Source organism: Zingiber officinale, chromosome 7A, assembly GCF_018446385.1.
Source record: "Zingiber officinale cultivar Zhangliang chromosome 7A, Zo_v1.1, whole genome shotgun sequence".
In the NCBI taxonomy this organism is placed as follows: domain Eukaryota; kingdom Viridiplantae; phylum Streptophyta; class Magnoliopsida; order Zingiberales; family Zingiberaceae; genus Zingiber; species Zingiber officinale.
This window is the reverse complement of record NC_055998.1, coordinates 15,329,300-15,354,986: the sequence shown is the minus strand read 5'-3', so window position 1 is coordinate 15,354,986 and position 25,687 is coordinate 15,329,300. Positions and strand designations below refer to the sequence as shown.

General features: G+C 37.6%; 1 protein-coding gene across 5 annotated transcripts in view; it reads right to left on the bottom strand.

Annotated features, from left to right (window-relative positions):
* Positions 1 to 126: 126 nt before the first annotated feature.
* LOC122001025 (protein CELLULOSE SYNTHASE INTERACTIVE 3) overlaps positions 127 to 25,687 on the bottom strand; it is a 27,920-nt gene continuing 2,359 nt past the window's right edge. The window contains exons 1-8 of one of the 5 annotated variants that reach the window (XM_042555577.1): positions 11,764 to 12,095; positions 11,319 to 11,679; positions 11,040 to 11,151; positions 7,809 to 10,869; positions 3,580 to 6,124; positions 1,121 to 1,572; positions 893 to 1,009; positions 127 to 816 (exon numbers count right to left, since the gene is read on the bottom strand). In XM_042555577.1, the coding sequence (XP_042411511.1) occupies positions 655 to 816; positions 893 to 1,009; positions 1,121 to 1,572; positions 3,580 to 6,124; positions 7,809 to 10,869; positions 11,040 to 11,110 (6,408 nt within the window). In that variant the 5' untranslated portion in view covers positions 11,111 to 11,151; positions 11,319 to 11,679; positions 11,764 to 12,095 and the 3' untranslated portion in view covers positions 127 to 654. Of the gene's footprint in view, positions 817 to 892; positions 1,010 to 1,120; positions 1,573 to 3,579; positions 6,125 to 7,808; positions 10,870 to 11,039; positions 11,152 to 11,318; positions 12,097 to 25,687 lie in introns of those variants that run through there. The other 4 variants (XM_042555579.1, XM_042555574.1, XM_042555575.1 and 1 more) reach the window with 4 other exon arrangements.

Below are 25,687 nucleotides of genomic sequence, written 5' to 3'. Positions count from 1 at the left end.
CAAGGTCCGTGAGTATAGCTTTTCTTCAAGCAAATGTGCGAAGGATCAGTTGAAGGCGATGCCTGGTTCAGATGACTGGTAATGATTGGCTGACGGTACGATACATATGAAATAGTGTGCTAGATATCCGTGCAAGCAAGAGCTTAACTTGATGTTTAAGAAAAAGTTAACCCAAGTACAGACTTTTGAGGACAACGAAGCAGGACACATAAGGCCGATGTAATACCCTAAATACCAGGATCCAAAGGAACACTGCTGCTGCCTTTTGCTATGCTTGACGAAAGACAACCTTGACACTGTTCTTCTGAGTGTTCTTGGATCAGAAACACGTGTTAATTACAGAATAATTTAACTGTACACGCTTGGAGAATCCTCTCATCTTCATGATCCGGAGCAAGCAAAACTGCATAGATGTGAGGACACAACTGCTCACACTAACTATCCCGCCTTCTGGAGCTTTGACTTCATATAAACTTTTACAGCCTTCTCATACTTGTTACGGAATGTGCCAAATATGAATTCCAAAATAATTACACCTTTGGGGCTTGCATACTTTCTGAGAATCATACAAGATGCAGGATTATCGAATCAGAATTTTGGCTCATATTCCTGTTGAATGAAAGAGCCGTATTTTTTTTTTATCCCCGACCTTTCTCACATGCCATCACCAGATGTCCTATTGGACCATACAATCTCAATTTCAAGTGTCCGCGAAGATCCATCTCTGTTACCGTCATGATTGAGGCTGAACAATCCACTGTACACTCCTTCAGTAACAACCTTGTCTATCTGAATGGTGACCCTCCCAAGGGTATTCTTTAGGATACAAGTATGTTAAAAGAGAATTATGTGCAATCAAATTAAAACATAGAAGAAATTCATAAACATTTACCTTTCCGAACGTGCTTTTGCTTTTGCAAACTATAAAAAGTTTCTGTCCTTTGGGAGGAACATCAAATGCCCAGGTAAAAGCTTCCTTCCATTCTGGGCATGCACTATGGCCCACCACCTAAATGTTTATTTGAAAATTCATTGAAAATATGAATGAAGGAAACACAAACACAGAACCCACCACTCCACCAGTTCTAAAATTTTTCTTAGTCAATGATTGTGATATTACCTTGGTCTCTCTTGGAGGTCCATTTCCTATTTTAAGCTGACAGAAAGCATTTGGACTCCCCATTGTCTGCTTCAAGTTATTCCCGCGTTTGATGACCACTGTCAAGCACCCTGGTAGGCAATTCAGTAAGCTTTCTGCCCTTTCCTGAAAACTAGGTGGGCAAGTTTTCATCAACATTTGCAACATAGGTATGGCTTCAGCAGCAATCAAGGCTTGTGCTTTTGCAATATCTTCATTCATCTGTGGCCACGATTCCTTTAACAAACAAAGAGTATCTAAGACTGACTCCTGAGCAGACTCACTTCCCCTCAGTGCACCGACTAAATGTGGGATGCATAGTGTGGCTGCTTCTGACATGCGGAGCTTCTTGAAGTTGCTAAATATCACATATATGGTTCTCAGAACTTCTTCGTTGTTAGTTGCAGAGGACCACAATTCTTTCTCCAAAGCAGCTGTACAAAGAACAATTGGTCACAGGTCAAACAGCGGAAGAAAAAAAAACAAAATAAAAGATTTAGAATTGACAAATCATTACGAGGGCATAGCCTAATTTATTCCAAGTTATTTATTCTGCACATTGTGTGACACCCTTACCACCAGAACAACCCCATGGCGAGATCAGGAAAATCATCCTATCTGATTGACTTTATGATCAAGTACCTAAGATACGAATTGTTGGACCTTTATGGCCTTGTGAAAGTAGATATGAAAAATAAGGCAAAAAAAAGTTTATCATTATATTCCATTGATTTGGATGGATAAAGAGAGTATAGGAGATAAAGGGAAGAGAAAATGAGGAAAAAGGGAAGGATGACTGATTCATTATGTCAGTTACACTGCTGATGGGCCACCAAGTTCAATTGCTGTTTACCAGGTAGTCAATCAACTGGTCAGTAATTCTACAGTCTACAGATGATATTTGCCGACCAGTCTTGTTAACTGGTACACACACTTGCATCATTCTCTCCTTTTCCATTTTGGAATTTGAATGAAATGAAAGAGAAACTAGTATGACTTCCAAATACACAAAGTTGGTAAAATTCCTTTGCTTCCTTTCCCTTCCACCTGCTTAAGTCCCTTGAAGATCAGACAGACTCTAAATAAGAACAAGCGTCTGGTAGACAATTAACTAGATAAGCCTAAATTTTTTTGAGAATCTTGGTGGTTTGAAATAAATCAAGTTTGATAATGACGTTATTTAATTTATGAAATTGTCAAGTGGTGTTTGGTCGGCCCACATGCTAGAGCAGGAAGGTGTTAGGCATTATTGCCTAATAGCTTAAGTACCAAGGGAGGGCCACCCAACAACTAACCCTAAATTAACCATATGAAATTTTAATCCAAAGTGAATTTTCCAATCATGAATATCAATCTAAGAAAAATTGCTCCATGTTAATTTTAAATAAATAGGATAACATAGTCCGATGCATAAACTGTCACATGCCTATTTTTAGATAAATTTTATTTATTGGTTGAGGCTATATGCAAGCAAGTCGTAATCAGATTTTGATACTGACTTAAGATGCCTTAATTCTAATTCAAAATTGGTTATTATGGTGGAGTCTTATACATACAATTCTCTTGTTGGATAAACTCTCTTTTACTTTCAATTCATTATCAAAGAAGGCCAAGCCTAGGCTAGATTTCTAGAATTTCCACTATTGAGGGCACGACACAGGTAACACAGTGGCACAGACTCCCATAGATCCCTACTCTCTTCTTTCTTCTCTCATTTGCAATCCATTTCCATCATAGTAGACTCAAATTCTCGCAGCATCTTCAGTTTGAAGAGGAGTTACAGAACAAGATTACACTCTTTCGAAGCACATATCAAGCTAACTTTAACATTCCCCGTCAAAGCACTCAAATGCCTACAATTTTTCTACTTCTCCAAACTAGGCATGATCTATGAGTCTATTTGTAGGGTGCCCTTTCCTATTTTATTTCACGTGTTGATCATAACTTAAGGGGCAAGTGTTAGAATCAGTATTTTAGTTTCATACTAATAATATTACTTTACCAATCTGATACTATTTTGGAATCTTATATATGGGTACACTAATTGTTATTCCTCTTATTGAAAAAAACTTACTCTATTACTTTCAATTAAGAGTTTCACCAGTAACGTGGAGAAATATAATGTAAGTATGCAAACAATTGGTAGATTTCAAAATAATTAACTCCTATTCTTTTCAAAGTCTTGACTACTTGAGCTATGGATTTAACTTTTAATTAAATAATAATTAGAAGTGTGGATAACCAAACAAAATATCAAAAACATTAGGTGATACAAGAAGTCCTATAGCTGCTGGAATGGAATTAAATCACTCTAAAAAATAATTAAAGAAAGCTGCAAGCAATTATCCAAATTATGTTTAGATGGTGATTAGGGGTCGACTAAACTCTAAATGAAGACAGATGCAGAGTTGAGGTATACTACAACTTAATAGCAGACTTACCCGTCAGAGACCTTATAAGCTCATTTGAAACATATTCTTGGAGTGTATGATTTGAAAATAGATATTTGATAAGCAATGCAGACTGACCAGCAACTTCAGTATTTTGGGACATTAAGAGCTCCTGTATTACCAGTATTCCCCCAGCTTCTGCGACCGCTCGCCTATTTGTTCTACTGTGCATAACCAAACTCTGCAAAGCACATATGGCCACCACTTTCATATCTTCTTTTGGCTGGTCTTCTAGCAGAGTAATTAAGGCATGGCATGCAGCCGCAGAAGCACTTGCTCTAGCAAGTGTATCATGCTGAAAAAGATTACCAAGTGCGAGAGTCACTAGGAACTTTGCAGGTTGTGATATAACCTGTGGATCTAACAAATAGTTGGTAAGAGGAGTTATTGCACTTTTTACAAGCTTCATTTCTCGCACTCGTGCGTTGTTAAATATTGCTTCAAGCAATCTTCCACATGCTTCTTCACATTGGTGGGATCCTAAGAGTTTAAGCAGTGCATCAACTGCACCAACTTCAGCCATCATTACTGCATTTGAGGAGTTGCTTCTCTCTTGAACAAGAAGAGCATTTAGAGCTACTGAAAGGGTAGCTTCAACTGTTGACTGCAATAACTTCACGAGCACAAGCAATGAAACTTTAAAGTAGTACTGTGGATTAGATTTGACAACGCTTGATAAAACAAGTGCTGCTGACTCCCACAAAGTATGACTGGGCTGGGGGTCTTCCTGGATGATCACTTTAGAAAGCTCAAAAATTCCCCCTGCATCAGCCACATCTTTGGGCCAGCTCGCTGATATACTTTCAAGTGCTTTAATTGCTGTTTGCTGTAGGTTCAGGATTCCAATTCCAGCAAGCTGTACAAGAGGAACAATTGCATTCTTTGTAGTAATGTCCTGTTGGAAATGCTCCTGTTCCAAGAGATGTGACAAGAGTTCAGTCCCAAGCTGTTGGATGGCTTGGGATGGGGACTCAAGAAATGATATCAAAGGCTCAATGACTTGACTTGGAGTTAACTTCAGGGCTGTCAAACTCTGCGGCTTCTCTAAGATATTTACAAGTGCTTGCAATGCACTATGTTGTCCCCACATGGTAAAATTTGGACGTTTTAGTAGTGAAAAGAGAGGTTCAACTATCTTGGCTGCAGCTGAGCTTTTAGCAATAACACTGTTGTTTGTCAGAATTCGAAGCAACTCAGCGATTGAAGAACAAACAGAAACTGGTGCATCAAGCATCATCTCAAGTGCATTACCAATTATACCAGCATTTACCATTTCGAGTTTACATTGAGGCCGATCCTTTCCCAACTTTATAAGAGCACTTATACTGGCCTCAGAAAGCTGATAGTTTGAACCAGAAACATATTTCACAAGAAGACCAACTACTTCAGTAGCTGCAGCAATATCTGCATGGTGTTCATCGTCAAGTAGCCTATCTAGAGCACGAACACCAGATTCTACTTCTACACCGGAGTCTGATATAATTAGAGATATCAAAGGTTCAACACACTCCAAGGCTATTGGCATTGTTCGTAGAGTTGAATTTCCGAATATTACATAGCATAATTTTGCAGCACTTCTCTTTAGTTCTAAAGATGAACTACACAACAAAATTTTATATAGGCTTTCAAGTGGATTACCTTCCACATCAGTTAAGGCTGATGCCCTAGAAATATTTCCTTCTGTCAATTTGACTAAAGCAACAAGTGCAGCATGTTGTTCCTTCTCAGAACCTGAGTTCAACATGTCAACTAAGGGTTGAATAGCTTGCCTGGCCATTTCAGTCTCTCTCATATCTTCAACATCAAAAAGCTCCTGCAAAGTCCTAGCAGCACTATACCGAGAACTCCTTGATCCCATTCTTAAAACAGCTATTAGCTGATTCAAGGTATTAAGTGAATATTCATGGTGAACCAATTCAGTGTTGCTATACAAGATTCGTAAAAGGTCAGTTATACTGGTTTCAATTGAGTCCTGAGGACTCAAGGAAAGATATTTAGTCAAAGACTCTAGTGCTCCAGCTTCAGCAATGGCAAGCTTGTTTGTTTTGCTTCCTTCTGCTATCTTAGTCAGAAGGTGAATAGCAATTGGCGGTGCTCCAGGCCTATCTGGCATTGGTCTTAGAAGGTCAACTAACAAAGGTATCGACTTGCGAGCTGTTGCACCGTTCCTAACATCTTCAATTTCAAAGAGATTATTCAACACAACTTCACCAGGATGCTTTTCCAAATTAAATTCTTCAGAAAGAGCAACAAGGTTTTGTGAATCTGATTCCACATGTCCAATCAAGGTTGTGAGCCCACCAACAGCACCAGAATTAGCAATAGCAAGCTGGATGCCCTTGTTTCCATTACAAGCAAGACTAGCCAATGCTTCAGCAGCAAAATACTTCTCAATGGTTTCATCAGATTTCAGCAAGAAAGCAAGAGAAGGTATAATGCGCATAATTGTTGAAGATTGAATAACAGCTGAATCCTGGAAAAGTACAGCCAAGAGAAGAGAACTGATCCAAATGCCTTCATTTTCTTCAAGTTCTGCCTGTACATTAAAAGTTTAAGCTTAATAATGTACCAAACTGCAACAAGAAGTCAAGAACCAGAATTTCTATTCCCAGAGAATGTCATTATGAAATATTTTCTTTACTGCTGGTAAAGATAAAAGGACTGTAAATTATATTATCCTTCCTACGAGTGCGAGAATTATACAGAACTTCAATCTCTTGACTCAAAACATGAAAACTCAGAAGATGCTAATATATAGAAAATCAAGCATGTATAAGCAAAGCGATTGAGCAATTTTCAATCTAATAGATTGAACATCTCGGTGCATTGGATCCTTTTAATGAATCTAGCAAGATGAGTGCATATTCCAATCAAGCAACCAGAAAGGTGTCGTTTCCAAATCCAATCAACTCATTGAATGTTTGCAAAATCAGAATGAGAGAATGCCTTGTCACAAAACTTTAAATGAAAAAAAAAGTGTTCTACTGCTGGTCTTTCCATCTTACACTCAATAGTTTGTAGTATATCAGAAAAGTATAGGCTTTTTTTTGCTCTAGTACCTACCAGCACATGTCTTGACTCATTTCTTACCACAAGGTGAATCCAAGTTATTCAATTTCATATCATTTCACATGCATGTCCTTTCTTACAAGTTCAAGATAGGGTAGTTGATGACCAGTACAGGTTGGACCATAATGACCAAAGTAGGTTTGTAGAATTGAGCAAGAGTCAAATCCCGACAAAGACCGAGGAATTACCCTTTCATGTGATGGCTAGCTTCGGTTTCCTGATTTACTCCCTCCCAATGGTGTGTGTGCGTGCGTGTCGGGGGGACTGATTTCACCTTTTGCAGCATAATGACCAAAGTAGGTGGTCAGAGGAAACCAGGTCTTTGTTAGTGAGAGGCAAAATGGGGAGGACCAAGGTGATGAGATGTGGCATGAGGATAATCAGGAAGTATGACAGGACAATTTCTGAAAATGGTGGCAAGGTAAAGTTGGTCCCACTCAAAATTATTGTTCAAATAGTGTCTTAATACTTCAAATAATCTCATGATTTTTTTTTTCTGTTGGTATGTAATTATATTAATAAATATTATGACCACTAATTTCCATGTAGCCACAGCTGGTGTCTATACACACACACACACTCTTCTGAAAGAAGGTAAAACCAACAAAATAAAATCAGTGAAGGAATGGATCAGTAGGAACTACCATTCTGGTTCTAGCACTGTTTTGATGGGAATTGGGTTATCAGGAATATTACATGTCAGGATGCCATGAAACATAAACTTCAACAATAATGAAAATCTCAGAATGAGTTCATCAGATGCTCAGCCCAAGAGCAGAGCTCCATATGAAATTGCATTTTCTGTTCTTCTGTGTTGTCCAGTAAGTGTTGAATACTACTAAATAAGGCTAATGGTTTGTCCAACTCTAATAATATACATATATATGAACTATTTCTTTACTTGATATTAAAATCCTAAATCAATTGTTTGGTAAATCTTTTAAATCCACCCTATACTAGTAGTTAAATTACATCCTGTGGTAAAATAGATAAAATAAAAATAACAGGGCTGGTGATAAAGGAGTCCACGATGACTATAATTAGTCAATGAGCTAAAGGAGCAAATACTCTGTCAACCAATGTGAACTTCTGCAACTGAATAGAATATACATAGAGAAGAAATGAACCAATAGAAAAGCTTAGCATCAGACCAGAGGATTAGCACTATAACTTGCAAGCTTATCTGAAAGAACCTCCACTCCACCAGCCTCCAAAACTGTAAGTTTGCTCTTAGCATGAGAAGAAGAAATGATAGCAAGCAAACTTAAGGCAACTGTTCCTTCCAAAAACTTTGCTGGATTAGGTAAATCATATTCGTCATCTTCATGATGAAACACATTTCTTTCTGTAAAATTTCTGCCACCCCAGGCTTTGTCATCTGGGGAGATGGGCATTGGTTGTTGTTTCAACATATCAACCAGGGCATAAACAAGCTTCTGTAAGAGTCCTGGTGCATCTAGAATGACCAGTGACTGCCTCCTGTGCTCCTTCATAGCACAAATGAGAAGAGCAGTCCCACCAATTCTTACTTCCATGCTATGAGAGTTCATAACCCTCTGTGCAAGTGAAACTATGGACTGTGGCTTAACTGCCAAATGATCACCAAGTACAAGAGGTTGATCTTGGAGCCTCGAAAGGATTTCAATAACCTTATCTTGCTCCGTGGGAAGACCTACAGCTAGAGTTTGAACCAATGGCTCCAAGGTTGCTGGAGCCTCAACTAGGGCTTTGCAACTGCAATGTGAATATAAGAAGTTAACACTATATTTTGTTTTGACTAACATAGCTAGCACATCAAGTGAATCTGAAATAGTCCCAGCCATTCCCATGTGTGATAAAGAATCTGCAAGTGCATGAACTATAAAACGACATTGAGAACTTTCCATGAGAACATCACTAACAGGAAAGTGATTCAATAACTGATTAAGTGCTCGAGAGGAATTCATCTTGCCTTCAGGTGTTCCTTCTCCTAGAACTCTCAACAAAGCAGATAACACATCTTCTGCCAATACTTCTTCAGCAATCTGTGGATCTGAGAGCAGATTTGCCAAAGCAGCAACAGCAGTTTCAGCAGCATCTATTGTTGATGTTTTAGCCATCTTAATGAGAGGCTCAACATTACCCTCTGTGATGTAAGGCATCTTATTAGTAGTTTTAGCTTTGGTTGGACGGGATAATGCACCCAAAGCTCGAGCTGACTGTGTTGCAACAACTTGATCATTGCTAGTCAAAAGCTTCATACAAGGATGGACTATTTCATCAGTAGCCAGGCTGTCGCAAATATCTTGACGGACACTGAATAAATCAGCTAGAACAGAAGCAGCACATTCTTGAGTTTCTTCATTGGATGAGTTAAGAGCGTCCACCAGAGATCTAAGTCCTTTGTTGGCAGGTGTCCCTTTCTGTACCAAGTCCTTATATGAAGCTATTGTAAGCACATGACCCAATACTATTATAGCATGTGTCTTGGAACTAAGATTATCATCACTAACTAGAAGGGCTAACAGTTGATTAATGGTGCCAGAGTCAACATAATTTATCAGCTTCTTGAGCGTCTCCACAGATGTTTCTTGCGCCTTTGGACTGCTAGTATTCAATACCCACAAGAGACCTGGAACAGCCCCAGTGCTCTCAACACAAGCACGAATGTCATCACTGTGACAGCACAAGTTCCACATAACATGGACTGCATCCTCCTTTGCTTTCTGGGATCCAATTTCCAATAGTTGCACTAGAGGAGGGATTCCACCGGCAGCTGTAATTGCCCATTTGCTGTCATCCACTTGGTCGGTCAAAATCGCTAGCAAAGAAACTGCATATTCCTGGTGTTGTTCACTGGAAAGTCCCAGCAGCGCTATTAGTAGTTGAATGCCCTCTCTCTCTCCAAGCGCCCCCCATATTCCAACTTTGTCACAACACAATTTTGCCAGTGAAAGAACAAGATAATCTCGCACATCAGCAGAAGCCATGGTTATTAACCCAACAAGCACCCTTTTTGCATCTGAATGATCAATTCGATAGGAAAGTGAAACATTTCCATACAGGCTGGCCAAAGCCTCAAGAACACTATCCTGAACCAGTTTATTATTATCTCTGGATTTCAGTAGATTCATCAAAATTTCCTCAATCTGAATTGGATCAAATGCCCTTTCTTCCTTGCTCTCAAAAACCATCAAAGAGTATGCAAGAGCACCAGTTATATCAGCAACGGGAATAGCAAAGCGAGGGGTTTGGGAGAGTTCTCCAAGATAAAGTATAAGAGATGACATGCCACTGCATATATTTGCTAAAGCACAGAGAGCATGGCTTTGTAGAGAATGGCCAGACTCTCCTTGCATGGACTCCTTTGAAGGTGCTACCACTGCTCCAATTAAAATTGGAAGACCACCTGCATCCACCATGGCTTTTTTAGCCATAGTTGACTTCGACGACAAGACTTCTAAAGCATCGGCAGCACTAGCGCACACAGAAATATCATTGTCTTGTCCTAGAAGTTGGAGAAGGGCTTTAACAGCTCCAGCATCTATGACCTTGGGAATACTGTCATTGAATGCTGAGACCAGACGAGCCAAGAGGGAAGCGGCATTCGATTGGGCAGCTGTGTTACCAGACAACAGAAGGCCTGTAATTATCTCCACACCTCCAGCTTCAAGTGTGGCCCTCCAGTATCCATCCTTGTCTCCACAAAGATTCCTCAATGCTCCAGTAACAAATCTTTCGACCACGTGGTCTTGCTTAATATTGGGATTAAGCAGATCCCAGAGGGTAGGCACAACACCTTCAGTGACAAATATTTTCATGCCAATATGATCGTTTGAAAGGCCATCTGAAGACACCTCGAAGATAGCTTCAGCTGCTGCCTTCCTTGCCTCCAAATATTCAGATTTCAAAAGTGAAAGTAATGGTGGTATGCAACCCCCTAAAAGGACCTTAACACGCAAGTCACTTTCCTTGCAGAGTGCACTAAGAATGGTGGCAACATTTACCTTTGCTTTTGGCGTCCCATTTCTGAGAACTGAGATCAACAATGGCATGGCCTGAGAATGGGTTCCAATTGAAGCCCTACCATCTTTCTGCTTTTTTGCAATTGCAAGCAAGTGTGCTGTTATTAGCTCTTTCTCTTTTGGGGAGGATGAATTTGCATGAAGCTGCTCCAAGAAACGAGCAACACTACTAATTGTATCCTCAGGATCATCCATACCATTTGATTCACTATAGAAAAGACAATAGATGCCAAGACTTGTAAGTTGTTGCCATTGGCTACCAACATTGAGAGAAAAGCAAAAGAAAGAAAGGTATGAAACAAGTATTCTAGTACTTATAACGGATAAAATAAAAGTAAATACATAAATTCCTATAAAGTGAGTCCACAAACAGTATACCGAGATTGAGAAGACGAGGAAGAAGGTGCAGGAGAAATTTGGCGATACTCAAGTGTACCAATCTTCGACATCAATGCTAGCTCTCACTTTCCTTACTTTCCTCTTTCAGTCCCTGCAGATTGGAAAATCAGATTGTTAAAACTTGATATTTAAACCCCAAAAAGTGACTGCAATACGACTTGAAAGGGACTAACTCTCCAAATATAATCAAGAATTACGAAGACTGCATTTACAGATAGTTCGGGACAAAAATTAGATTAAAAAAACAAGTGAAATTACCAGAAGAAAATTCAATCTTTCTTCATTCACAGATAGGGTTTAAGCGTAACCAAAATCTGAAGTATAAGTTACCGTCAGAGCGACATCTCGCAGGAGAAATTCACCACGAATGCTACAAGGAACTCTCTCATACGAAAGCTAGATTCAACTTTATCACATAGATCCAGACCAACAACTGCCGAAATAGAACCACGGAGGGTGGAGCCAAATCAGATCTACTCCTCCTCAGAAGGCGGCCCAAATTACAGCACTATCCTCCTAAATTACACAAAAGGGGGCAGATCCAGCAGTTCCACAGAAGGCTCAGAATTGAGCAAGCATCTCGCCAAAGCCACAGCAAATAGGTGGGTGAGCGGTTTCGCTGAAGAGAAGTGGAATCGAGCATGAAACTGACGATCTAACGCATCTCATTGGCGTTGTAACCGAGGGAGGAAAAAAAAAGTACCACGCCAACTCGAATCATGAGAAGGAAGGCGAGGAGGTTGCGCAGCAAATGTCGAACGGAAGTCAAGTGTTGCTTGGCTTTTCGCAGTCCACTCAGCGCCACGCCGTGGTACGGACCTTGGCGTGAGTTACCGATCGCCGCCACCACAACTGGGGAGACGACCACCAAACAGGAAACGATCGACGAACCACTCGCTTTAACACCCAAATGAAATCTTTGGTTGAGGACAGAGAAGCGAGCAACACTCGCAGCAACCAGTACAGCTACCACAACGGGAGGAAGGCTTGAGGACGACAACACATGACCAAGAACAGGAAAAGAACTCTCCGCTCGGGATGAAAAACATTTTTATATTATTATTAGTTCGTCCAGAAGGGGTTAAAAAAAAGAAGAGGAAATTATAAATAGGTCATTTGGAGAAATTATTTCCTTTTATCAAAAAAGTATTCGCCTAAATTTTAACATAGACAATAACATAAATTTATAAATATAAATCTATATATAATTAAAATAAAATGAATTTTATATTATAGTTTTTAAAAAAAAAAACTTTAGTTTAATGTTAAATTGGATATCGTGTAACCTTGAAATCACATTATAGTGCCCTTCAAATCCCTTATTCGAATGGAAAAAATAACATTATGCAATGATAACATACATACAATATGTATCCATCCAATCTCACATTACTTTTTCACATTATTCAAATGGGTAGAATGATAATCTCATTTAGTCTTAGTGATTATGTTTGGATGATCGATTTAATTTTATAAAAGTTTTTTATCGATCATCAGGATAAATTAAAAAGTGCACGTCGTGGTCAGTCCAGAAATCTAATATCTCTTGATTACGCCTTTCATTTAGAAGAAAAATTCCTTCAAATACATCGTAATTGAGGTTCAAATTATGAGTATCTAAATGACAACTTGAATATCCTACTGTAACACCATAATCTCGAGGACGAATTCAAATTGATAGAATCATGTATTAGACTGTATTTTTTTATTTTTCAGAAATTACCTAAAAGAGATTCCTAAGTTTAGGATTATTCAAAAGTATCCTAAAATTTTAAAACGCCCAAAAAAAAATATATCTTTTTCATGCATTACTAAATCTTATTTTTTTTAAAGCTTTTGTTTTTTTTCCCTTCACCTATGCATTCAATTTCTCTACTTTACCTTTTATATACATGCAATAATATTTCCTCACGACAAGTTAAGATATTATCAACTTACCATCTAAAATTTAAATTTTAACATAGTCAAAATAAATATATCCCTCTAGTGACTATTCCAAAGAGACTAGGATCATATTCTAATTTCTAACTGAAAATTAATATAACATCATAACACCTTTGAGAGTTTGAAATAAGTAATGGACAATATTGTTCGGCTCTTTGTAATATGAAAAGCTTATAGAATTTGAAATATATCTAATCAGACTTATTTAGGTTAATAAGTGGATTTCAGTTACGCTCATGATAGTGCCAATTCAGGTCATCTGGACCTGATTTGATTTAGATTAGGCTCAACTGGATGATCTAATTCTAAATTAATATTATTATGAACCTGATTTAATTTAGATCAGGTCTACGTTGGATCTGATCTTAATTAAATCAGGCCCATGATAATATTGATTCAGATCGTTCAGGCATCAAAGGACGACAAAGAAAATTTTTATTTAATTTAAGAGAAAATAAATTGTTACGTGGAAAGAAGAAAGGAAAAAGTCACTGGTATTGATAGAGGAGTAAAATTAAAAAGAGATACGTCTTTTGGATTCGGTACGTCTTATAATTAATTTCAAACCAAACCCCTTTGATAAATTTTCGTTTATTTTTCTGTAATTCAAATCATGAAAATTTTAGTACATTTTTTATATAAATAAACATTATTAAATTTACGGAGGATAAGAATAAGACTTTTTAATTCCTCGTTATGTACTTTAAGAGATGTGGGATGCAATCTTGAATAATTAATTCTCTTATGGATTTTAATGAGGCCTAATAAGATGCACATGCCCATTTGATATTGTAAAATCTTAAATGTTATGGGAGATAATTCCAAACTCTATATTATTTTATTAGGAAGAGACCAAGATTGAAGGGCTAACGAATTAAGATTGATCAAATCTAATGATACTTTTAATAACTTTATTTGGAGTATATGTATATATAATATGGTTTGTTAGTGATTGTGCAATTAAATACTTAGTTAGCAACACAAGCGCAGCAATGTAGAATGTACTTATAAATTGTGATGATTCCTGGGTTACAGTGTTCGATAGTGCATATAGTCTCTTAAATATTTATGATTTAATTTTCAACTATAATATATTGGAGGATATTTTTTTCATTGACAACCTAAGATATTAGACTATTAGTCATTCGTTGCAAGTATTTTCAGCTAATTAATGAAAAAAATTCATGGGATAGAAAATCTCAGTATTAATCGGACTGCTAGTTAAAAAAATAAATAAATTATAAATTATGATGGCAGAAAATAAAAAAATAGTCAGGATCCCAGTTTGAAAAAGAATAAAATTAAAATAATGTTTTACCTATAAATTTCTACTTAAAATTTGTATGTGTGATCCACGTGGGAACTATTCTGAGAACTGCATACTTATTAACAGTCGAGTTAAAACTGCTTTAAGGTAGTTGTTTTGATTTAATTTTAATTATAAAATAAAAAATCTTTATTTTAATTAAAATAATATCTTAAAGTTACTTTATATAAAACATCAATTTTGAGATGAAGTATGAAGGCGTATTTTAGGTAAGAAAAATAGATAAAATATTATTTTTAATTGTTTTTAAAGGAAATGCATACTTTAAATAAAACAGACATTGATTTTTTTAATTGAATAAAACTCAAATGGACGCTTAAAACAACATTTTTTTTTAAAAGCAATCACAATGCATTCTACTTTTCGAGAATACATTTATTTTTAGTGTTATTATAACAGCTATGACTATAATATGTACCAAAATCAATCCTATTTTTCTAGTTTACAGTAAAAGATTTGTATTAAAGGCATATCAAATCCATTAATAATTAGTCACTTGCTAAAAGTGATTTTGGGGGCTTTGGGGACACGACTTTAGATGATCCCATGATGTGCAGATAGCGATCGAGACCCTAGCTTGTGTGGCTTGAGATATGGGAGGACACATGTCTCGAATCCAAACTTGAGAGGATGTAGGTTTGATATAGATGATGCTGAGCTACATGCGAGATAAACAATGATGATGCTGGCAATGGCGGATCTAGGGGGAGTGGGGGTGTGCTTGAGCACCCCCTCGTTCCCGGAAAATTCCACCAGTATACTGCAGTCCGAGGGGTAGCGAGAAGGAAGACAAGCTTCAGCTCCCTTCTTTAAGCACCCTCTTCCTTTTTTGTCTGGATCCGCCACTGGATGTTGGGTCATGCGAGTTAGACATAGATGATGTTGTGCCACACGTGAGTTAAGACGCCTACAAGAGACAATGTTTCTACTTTGACCGAGATGATAGAGCTTGGTTGATACCTCATCTTCAATATCCCATATGGAATATGTGTAGGCGACTGAAGCATGATGCATAGAAAGAGTAATATAAGGGTAGATGAGCGAGCTTATGTACACTATACCATGGCTTCCCTTTCAGATCTGACATTTCATCAGAAACGACATGAGGTAATTCATGATTGCTTTTGTATATTTGTGCATCCTTTTGATGATATATATTTACTTTTTCATTAAAAAATACATAGTAGTTGTTATAATGTGTAATAGTTAATATAATATTATTGTGGTATTATAACAATTACTTAGTAGCTTTTATAATTATTTTCAAAATGATTTTTATTGATACAATCGACCCTTGGTCAAGGTTGACTAAGCTCAAGTTGACTCGAGTTAGGATTTCGATATTTGATCAATATGTTAGTTGGTCGAGTGACACATCAAGTAGGTAAAGATTGACTAAATACTTGATAGTTGATTAATATGTTAAGTTGGCTAAGCAAAAAGTTAAAAAGATCAAAGTTGACAAAATATTTGACAAGATATGAAAAGTTCAAGTGACACGGTCAACCAGACACTTAGTGGTCGGAAGTCTAATATGGAGTTGGCACGAGATGAAAAATCCAAGTAAGTCACGGTTGACCGGACACTTGATGATTGGAAGTTCAACAGGTAGTTGACAAGAGAAAAGTCCAAGTGGGTCATGGTTGACTGAACACTTGGCAATCGGAAGTCTAGCAGGGAGTTGACATTAGACATGAAGTCCTGACATGTTAAGGTTAACCAGATGTCAGGCAACAATGAAGTCTCAACAGGTTAAGGTTGATCAGATGTTAGGTAATGGAAAGTCTCGGTAGATCAAGGTTAACTGGATGTCAAGCAAAGGAAGTCTTGGTAGGTTGAGGTCAATTAGATACCAAACAAAATGAATTCGACTTTAATAAGATTGAAACAGGAGTATTAGTCGATTGATAGTAATGCGAAAATGACATAACAAACTTTCGAATGTCATAACTTTTGACTTGGATATTAGAACAAGACAATTATTAGTGTGAAACAGAGCTCATTCAGAGATCTATATTTTTTACTCAATATCAGTCGACTGATGGATTTGATAAGGCGACTGATCACTTTAGGAACCGAACAAAATCAAGTCGATTCGATTATTCGATTCAACTGATGGCATTAATTAACTGATGATTGATATCAATCGATTGCTGGCTTCCTAAATTGAATAGAAGCAAGTTGACTGACCATTCGATTAGACTGATTTCATCAATCGACTGATGGTTGATCAGAAATGGAACAGAAGCAAGTTGATTCGACTGTTTAACTTAACTGATGATTGATATCAGTCGACTGATATTCAAATAATCAACAACTCAGACATATTTTAAAAAGTTCAGTGACTATTCAATAGTCAGAGATCATATCAATCAACTGATAGGTAAGATCAGTCGATTGATAGGCGGAAATCAGCCTCAACCTAAAGGCTTTAAAAGAAGGGTTTCGAGAAAATTTTCAAGGCTAGTTTTGGAGATTCTGAGGCAAGATACTGATGCATTTTTGGATTAACAAGAAGCATTTCTAAGCAACAAGAAAGCATCTAAATCAAGTTCCTAATTGTAAAGTCATTTTTTATTTCATTTATCTTTGTATTTGTTTTCTTGTTGTGTTCTTATAAGAACATATTGTAAGAGGCTTATCGCTTCTAGAAGGTGTCTTAAAAGGAGAAGTTCATAGTGGAGGGAGATCACTAGGAGTAGACATTGGATTAGTTGTCTAAGAGACGAATATCAAGTAAATCCCAAAGTTGTACATGTGACATCGATATTGATGAAGATGAGAAACGATTGAAGATATTCACCCTTCCTCTAGCACGTACAGGTCCTAACAATTTTGATCAATTTAAAATGATTTTGATGAGCTTTAAATAAATTTGACCAAAATGACTAAGAATATTTTGATATAATAGTGCATTTTAGAATTTAAGATTCAAGGTTTTAGAATTTACCTATAACTATGTAGCAACTACTTTGTAACTTCTAGAATTGTTTTAAAGTGATTTTGATGAAGTTTAAAAAAAATTGACCAACCAAAGATTAATAGTGTAATTTAGAATTTACCTATAATTGTGTTACAGCTACTTCGTAACTTTTAAAACTATTCTAAAGTAATTTTAACCAATTTAAAATGATTTTGATAAAAAATAATTGTTAAAAAATATTTAGGGTTTAAAGAATAAAAGTTTTAGGATTTAAGATTTAGAATTTAATTAGGTGATAAATCAATTGAACATTCATGTACAAGCTTAGTGTTCGTCTTGATAAAAGCTTGCTTATATTCATTAATACACTCATGATCAATTAAATAAATAATATTAAACAACTAATTAAATTAAACAAACAAGTTTGAACACATATGTGTTCAGTTTGTTAATGTTCGTAAATAACATTCATGAACAAACCATGTTCATCAATAAAATTACAATCAACGTGCTAAATAAATAAAGAAACTTTCAAAATAAACAAATAATTTTGTATTATCAAACTCAATAAACAATCAAACAAGCTTAAAATATAAAAGTTACAAACAATCAAATGAACTTGAATTAAGAGCTCAATAACATTTAAAGGAATCAAGCACAAACTCATTAAAAAAAAAAAGAAATCAAGCCAAGCTTGAATAATTATTCAACGACCTAGTTCATTTTAGGCTTGACTTAGTTTGACTTAGTTACCTTGTCTAATAAGTTTGAATATGATACAGTTTGACTTATCTTGGCTCGTTTATAATCTTAGATTTAGTTATGATTTCGTAACAACTACTTAAGTAGTTTCTATAATTGTTTCAAGTGATTTTGATGAAGTTTAAATAATGTTGATAAAGAGTATATTTATATAATAGTGCTTTGAGTATTATAATTTTGATTAAAATGAAATAATAAGTTTTTTTATGTTGCAGTAGCTATTTAGTTATTGTTATATGTTATAGTAGTTAGTTGTAGTTGCTATAACTAAGTCAAAAGTAAGAGTATTTTCGGAAAAATGAAGTGACCTTGTAATTATCATCATTGTTATTATTTTTTGATACTGTGCCTTTGCTATTTTGTTTTTTTCCCTATGATCTTGGTTGGAGCATTGTCACTAGTGATCTTGTATCTACCAGTTTCTTGGAAGAACTTTCCATCCCCTTATGACACCTCAACCGTGACGTTGTCCCCCGCAGTGTCAACCCTCTGCCGCTCTGGTCAAAATCTTAGTCGTGCATCGCTGTCTTTATTTCCCCGATTCCATTTGTCTCTCTTCTTGTCCGATCATTCTTCTTCGGCAAACACCTACTGCAAGTCTATGTTTATGGTTTCTTTCTTCAAGCTCCCTCTCTCATATCTTGTTCCATGATTCCTTCCCTATTCTTCATTCAAAATATTGACTGCCACCGCTAACCTCAACATTGCGGTCAGCATGCAGAGGCTGTAGCAGAGTAGTGAAACTCCTTTTTGGTTGTAGATATTCCTATCTTATGCTTGTTCTGAGTGCTGAGATCGATCATATGGATTGCAGCAGTGAGAAAAACAAAGAATTATGAGTGAAGGTTGTTAGATATATGTGAATAGAGAGAAGGTGGAAGAGGTATGAATGAGACTTTAGTCTCATATTAAGAGTTTCAAGGTATGTTAGTTAGTTTATATTGGTTCATATGTATTGAGGATGTGAACAAATACATGTGGAGAGATTCTTTTTCATGTGTGAGTGCGCAAGGTGGGTACAAATCCAAGGCTCAGATTACACTGAATCATGTTGACTTGTGTATTTTTTACTCTATTTACTCAGTTCACTCGTCCGATCGCTTTCTAGGCTTCGCTCTGTTGTTTGACAGCAACTCGCTCGGCAGAAATCTTCGATTCGCTTGGTCAGCTGCTCGGTCGGACTTTTCATTTGGTTGGCATTAAGCTTCGCTCGGTCGGTCTCTTCGCTCGATCGGCCTTAAACTTCACTTGGTCTGCCTCTTCACTCGGTCGTCTTTAAGCTTCGCTCGGTCGGCCTAAGCCTCTACTTTTGGTCAGCTTTAAGCTTCGCTCAGTTGGCCTAAGCCTCTACTTTCGGTCGGCCTTGGCCTCTTCGCTCGGTCGGCCTAAACATCTACTTTCGATCGGCTTTAAGTTTCACTCGGTCGGCCTAAGCCTCTACTTTCAGTTGGCCTTAGCCTCTTCGCTCGGTCGGCCTAAGCCTCTACTTTCGGTCGGCCTTAGCCTATTTCACCCGGTCGACCACTGTGAAGCCTGCTTTCAATACTTGGTAAGCACTAGCCCTTGCTGACAGCCTAAGATTATCAGCTCAGATCATTTCAATAGATAAGTTGAATTTATTTCGTGTAATTTAAATTCAACTAAGTCTCCAAAAATCTCTGACAATAGATTATTTTTGCTAATAATCTTGAAACAGATTCAATTCTGTTGAGATGACCACAAAACAGAATGTTGAGGTGCAACGGATTCAACACGTGCAGACCCCTTTGCCCCAATTGGAACTGTGTCAATCAGTCACGGGGAAAACTTACAGAAGTTCAGTGGACTGAACTTCAAGAGGTGGCAGCAGAAGATGCTCTTTTACCTAACCACGTTTAATCTGGCTCGATTATTGACCAAGGACCCTCCCAAGCGTGCTGAGAATGCTGATGCGCAAACCATTAGTGCAGTGGAAGCATGGACTCATTCTGAGTTCCTTTGCCAAAACTGCATCCCTAACTGTCTTGCCGACTCGTTGTACGTTGTGTATAACATGAAAAGAATGGCTAAGGAGTTGTGGGATTCCTTGGATAAGAAGTTCAAGACGGAGGATATAGGGGGCCAAGAAATTCATTGTGAGCCAATTCCTAGATTACAAGATGATTAACTCCAAGACGATGATCAGCCAAGTCCAAGAGGTTCACATGATCTTGCACGAGATTCACTCAGAAGGGATGGTTCTGAGTGAAACCTTCCAGGTGGCTGCTATCATTAAGAAGGTACCTCCCGGCTAGAAGGACTTCAAAATCTACCTGAAGCACAAGCGGAAGAAGATGAATGTGGAGAAACTCATTGTTAGACTTCGCATTGAAGAAGACAACAAGAGTTCAGAGAGAAAGTTGTTCTCTCAGGCTACTATGAAAGCTAACGTGGTCGAGCACGGTCAAAGTTCGAAACGGAAGAACCCCAAGTCTTCCAAGATGGGACCGAGAGGAGGCATTAGCAAGAAGAAGTTCTCTGGGAAGTGCTTCAACTATGATCGAGTGAGTCACAAATCTTCTGAGTGCAGAAAGCCGAAGAAGAAGAAGCAAGAGGTCAACTTGAACAAGAGACCAGAAATGGAAAACCTCTGTGATATGGTCTCTGAGTTGAACCTAATGGATTTAAACCCGTGACAATGTTGGATCGATACTAGAGCCATTAGATATGTGTGCTGCAACAAAGAGCTGCTCCACAACTTCGAAGAAGTCACGAGAGACAAGCTGTTCATAGAGAACTCAACAACCTCGGACATTATGGGACAAGGAAAAGTGGCACTGAAGATGACCTCGGGCAAGGACTTTTGCATTATTTTTGAGTCAGATAGAGTTGTACTGTCTAAAGATTAAATGTTTGTAAGAAGAGTCTATGTATTTGATGGGTTGTTTAAGCTCAATGTAATGGCGATTATACCTAAGATAAATAAAAATGAAAACTCTTCCACTTATATGCTTGAGTCTTCATGTTTGTGGCATGTTGGACTAGAGCATGTTAACTAAAATGTGTTGCATATATTAATAAATATGTAGAGCATACCTACATTTCATCTTGACCCGAAACATAAGTGTGAGATTTATGTTGAAGCGAAATTGACGAGGTCATCCTTTCAACATGTTGAAAGAAGTAATGAACCACTCGGGCTAATCCACACTGACGTGTGTGACCTTAAAGGTACACCAATGCCCCTAGGACGTAGCATAGATGGTGGACGCATGACATCTCTAGCGTAATAACCAAGGGTCGATTCTCAGGAACTGACGACCTGGAGTTTACCTCACCATGCACCTGACGCCTGTGTACCTGCATGTACCTCCCTCCATATCCGTGGGGCCGGCATTAGGGGGTCGTTAATGTAGCAGATCTATATTTAAAGGGACATCAACACGTGGTGAGAATAAATACATCATCATTTTTGTAGATGATAACACAAAATACTGTTATGTGTATCTTCTCAAAAGTAAGGATGAAGCTATAGAGAAATTTGTTCTCTATAAGAATGAGGTTGAAAACCAACTTAATAGAAAAATTAAGGTGGTTTGAAGTGACCGAGGCGGTGAATATGTATCACCGTTCACTGAGTTGTGTGTTAAACATAGGATCAGACACGAAACAACAGCTCCTTATACTCCTCAGCAAAATGAATTTGCTGAGCGAAAGAATCAAACTCTAAAGGAGATGATGAATGATCTTCTATTGAGCTCTAAATTGCCAAAGCTTATGTGGGGGGAAACTGTGTTAATAACTAATTACCTTTTAAATATGGTGCCCCAGAAAAAAATAGATAAAAGCTCTTATGAGTTATGGAATGGAAGACAACTGTCCTATAAACATTTACGAATGTGGGGGTGTCCTGTCAAAATTTTAGTGTCTGATCTGAAAAGGATTAAGATAGGACCAAAGACTGTTCATTACATATTTATTGAATATGCACAGAACAGCAGTGTTTATCGATTTGTTGTGTATGAATCACAAATACTGGAGATATATAAGAACTCAATAATAGAATCAAGAAATACCTTATTCTTTGAGCATGTGTTTCCGTATAAGACCCGAGAGGATGCTAGCTCCTCAAAACAAGCATATAAAACACAAGGTGGAGATAATGGTGATGAACCAGTGGAGGTTGATCTTAGACGGAGCAAAAAAGCTCAGGTAGAAAAAACCTATGAATCAGATTTTATCACTTTCATATTGTAGAGTGAGCCTTGAAGTTACGCAGAAACTGTAAGCTCTTCCGATGGACCTCATTTGAGAGAGGCAATTGCATCTGAGATGGAATTTATCTAAATGGGGATTTAGAAGAGGAAATCTACATGGAGCAACCTGAGGAGTTTTTTATGCCAAAATAGAAAAACAAGGTTTGTAAATTGGTGAAGTCATTATATGGCTTGAAACAAGCACCAAAGAAATAGCATGAGAAATTTGATAATACCATAAAGGAATGTAGATTCAAGATTAATGAATGTGATAAATGTGTCTATATGAAAGTCACAGAGAGTGACTATGTCATCTTGTGCCTATATGTAGATGACATACTTATCATTGAGAGTAATGATAAGATAATCAAATCCACTAAAGATATGTTGAACTCAAAATTTGACATGAAAGACATGGGCTTAGCTGATGTGATTTTAGGAATCAAAATTCTTAGAACGACAGAAAGACTTGTTCTTAGTCAGCCCCATTACGTGGACAAAATTCTTGAGAAATTCACCAAAGGTGATACTGCGTTGGCACGAACGTCGATAGATATGAATTAACATCTATCGAAAATTTGAGGTGAAAGTATCCCTCAGCTAGAGTACTCTCGAGTGATTGGAAGTCTGATGTACGTGATAAGTTGTACACTACCAGACTTGGCCTACACAGTAAGTAAACTGAGTAGTTGCAAGAGTAATCCCAGTGTTGAGCACTGGAAAGGGATAACAAGAGTACTGAGATACTTAAGGTATACTCGTGAATATGGTCTGCGCTATACGAGATATCCTGCTGTGATCAAAAGATACAGCGATGCAAGTTGGATATCTAACATAAAAGACTCTAAGTCTACGAGTAGATATGTATTCACTCTGGAAGGTGCAGTCATTTCTTGAAAATCTTCTAAGCAAACCATAATAACTGGATCCATGATGAAATCTAAGTTTGTAGCTCTTGACAAATATGATGAAAAGGCTGAATGACTACAGTAATTCTTAGAAGATATTCCACGATGGCCGAAACCTATGCCGACAATTTACATACATTGCGATAGTCAATCAGCAATTAGTCGGACACAGAGCCTTCTGTATAATAGTAAGTCTAGACATATACATCGTAGACATAATACTATGAGACAACTACACTCAACAGGAGTTATCACTGTTGACTATGTGAAGTCAAAGGATAACCTAGCGAATTCACTAACCAAAGGATTAAATCGATAGTTAGTTGTGAGCTCATCACGAGGAATGAGCTTGATGTCATTGTCAGCGATCAGTGCAGAGGGTACCCAACCTATACTGACTGGAGATCCCAAGAACTAGGTTCAAAGGGACAACTAATTTGCACTGACTAAATACACTATAGAGGAACGACCCAATGAATCAGTGAATGATGGAGGTTAAGCACACGACTTTTAATGATCCAAGAAGAGTAATGTGGAATACTCTTAAGGAATCACCTATGTGAGAAAGAAGTGGGGTCACTTTGAAGAGAATTGGAGGCATAATTCTTAGAGATTCTCACAGAACCAGACATATTCATGGCCAAGAACGAACACATTCATGAGAACTTAGTTGTATTAGGGAGAGTCTTGGGTGAGATATGTCAATACTTACACAGACGATAGAACAGCTCAAAGACATCACGTCTACTATCGGCCAGTAAGCAAACAGATCCCATAAGCGAAGGTTCAAAGGGTAAAATCTACCTATCCTATACTTGACTCAACTGCTGAATGCTATCACATACCTTATCTCCATTCATGTAGGAAATTGTTCGATATATGTGAATGGAGAAGAGGTGGAAGAGGCATAGAGCTCCATTGTGAATGAGACTTTAATTCCACATTGGGAGCTTCAAGACATGTTGGTTAGTTTATATTGATTCACATGCATTGAGGATGTGAACAAATACATGGGGAGAGACTCTCTCTCAGTGTGGGTGTGCAGGGGGGTGTAAATCTAGAGCTCAGATTGCACTGAACCATGTTGACTTGTGTGCAAGCACGACCTACACGCGCCGAATGTCAGACCGGTCGAGTAAAATTTGCCCAAGCGGAACAACCAATATTTTGCCACATAAACCTTTTTGCTTCTTGTGTAACAGAAGCATTAAAGAAAGATTAATGCAGTTTAGTGAAACAGATGCATTAAAGCAACCGAGTGAAACAAATGCATTAAAATGCAGCCGAGTGAAATGTTGGCGTTACACAGATGACAAATAATAATCATTAATGCTACCATTTGTCTCAACTCTTATATAAGGAGGCTACGACCACAGGCAAAAGATCACACACACGAAAAGTTGAATCTCCACCTACGTTCCCCATCTCCTCTTTGTCACGAAAGGTTAAATCTTAGATTATTTAATTCCTTAAATAATCTAAGATTTATTCATGCCACTGTTTGTAGGTGCAGCGGAGGCTGGCAAGAGGGGGGTGAATTGCTGAAATCAAAAATAAACTATACCCTCCTCAGATTTCAACTCAGAAAAGCAATAGAAAAAATAATAACAAATAAAGAAATAGAAATTAAGCATAAGACAAGAACTTAACCTGGTTACAACCAAGAGGGTTGTTAATCCAGGGCAGTGACAAAAGCGCAGTAGAAGATCTCCTTTTGCTGAAGGCGGAGAAGTCTTTTACACTTTGAAGCTTAGAACTATTGGGCTAACTAAATAGCCTGCAAATCGATCTCGAGTCTTGAGGGCGCCTCCAAAGGGGTTGAGGATGCCTCCAAGGGGGTGACGGATAAAACTTTATACGATTACAAACGGTCACTTTAGCCAGATCGAAGGCGCCCTCAAAGGCATTGAGGGAGCCTCCAAGGCTGTTGAGGGCACCCTCAATGCCATTGAGGGTGCCTTCATTATGCGAATGTTGGAGGCGCCTCCAACAACTATTGAGGGCGTCTCCAGCTGTCATTCCAGCTTTTCTTCTTCTTCTTTTTAGCTTCCAAAGTTTCATTCACTTGGGTGATTGCGACCAACCGAAATAGGACTCACCTGAACCCAATTTCTGGCCTTCTCCTCGAGCAGGCTTCCACCTCGGCTTCTCACCCCTCGAACGCCACGCACGTTCTTCTCGTCCACCGGACCTAACTTGACTTGTTGATCACACCAACACCAAGTCCAACAATCTCTCCCTTTTGATGTGCATCAACCAAGTTCAAGTTAGAGTTAAAATAGATAGAAAAGTAATTTTAAAGAAAATTACTAAACTCACATATTAAGCATTAGTTTGCAATAAATAAAATTGCAACTACAAAAAGAATATTTTTAGAATCCCCCTAAATATACTTCTCGTCTAAACGTTTTGTTCTTCTCCTTATAAGTAAGCTTCTATCTTCTTCTCATTTAGAGTTCCATGTTTTTTCCCCTACTTTAATCAAGACATTTCTAAAAACATAGAGGCTCCTATGTCCTCAAGATTTAGAATTTTACAATTTTAATTTA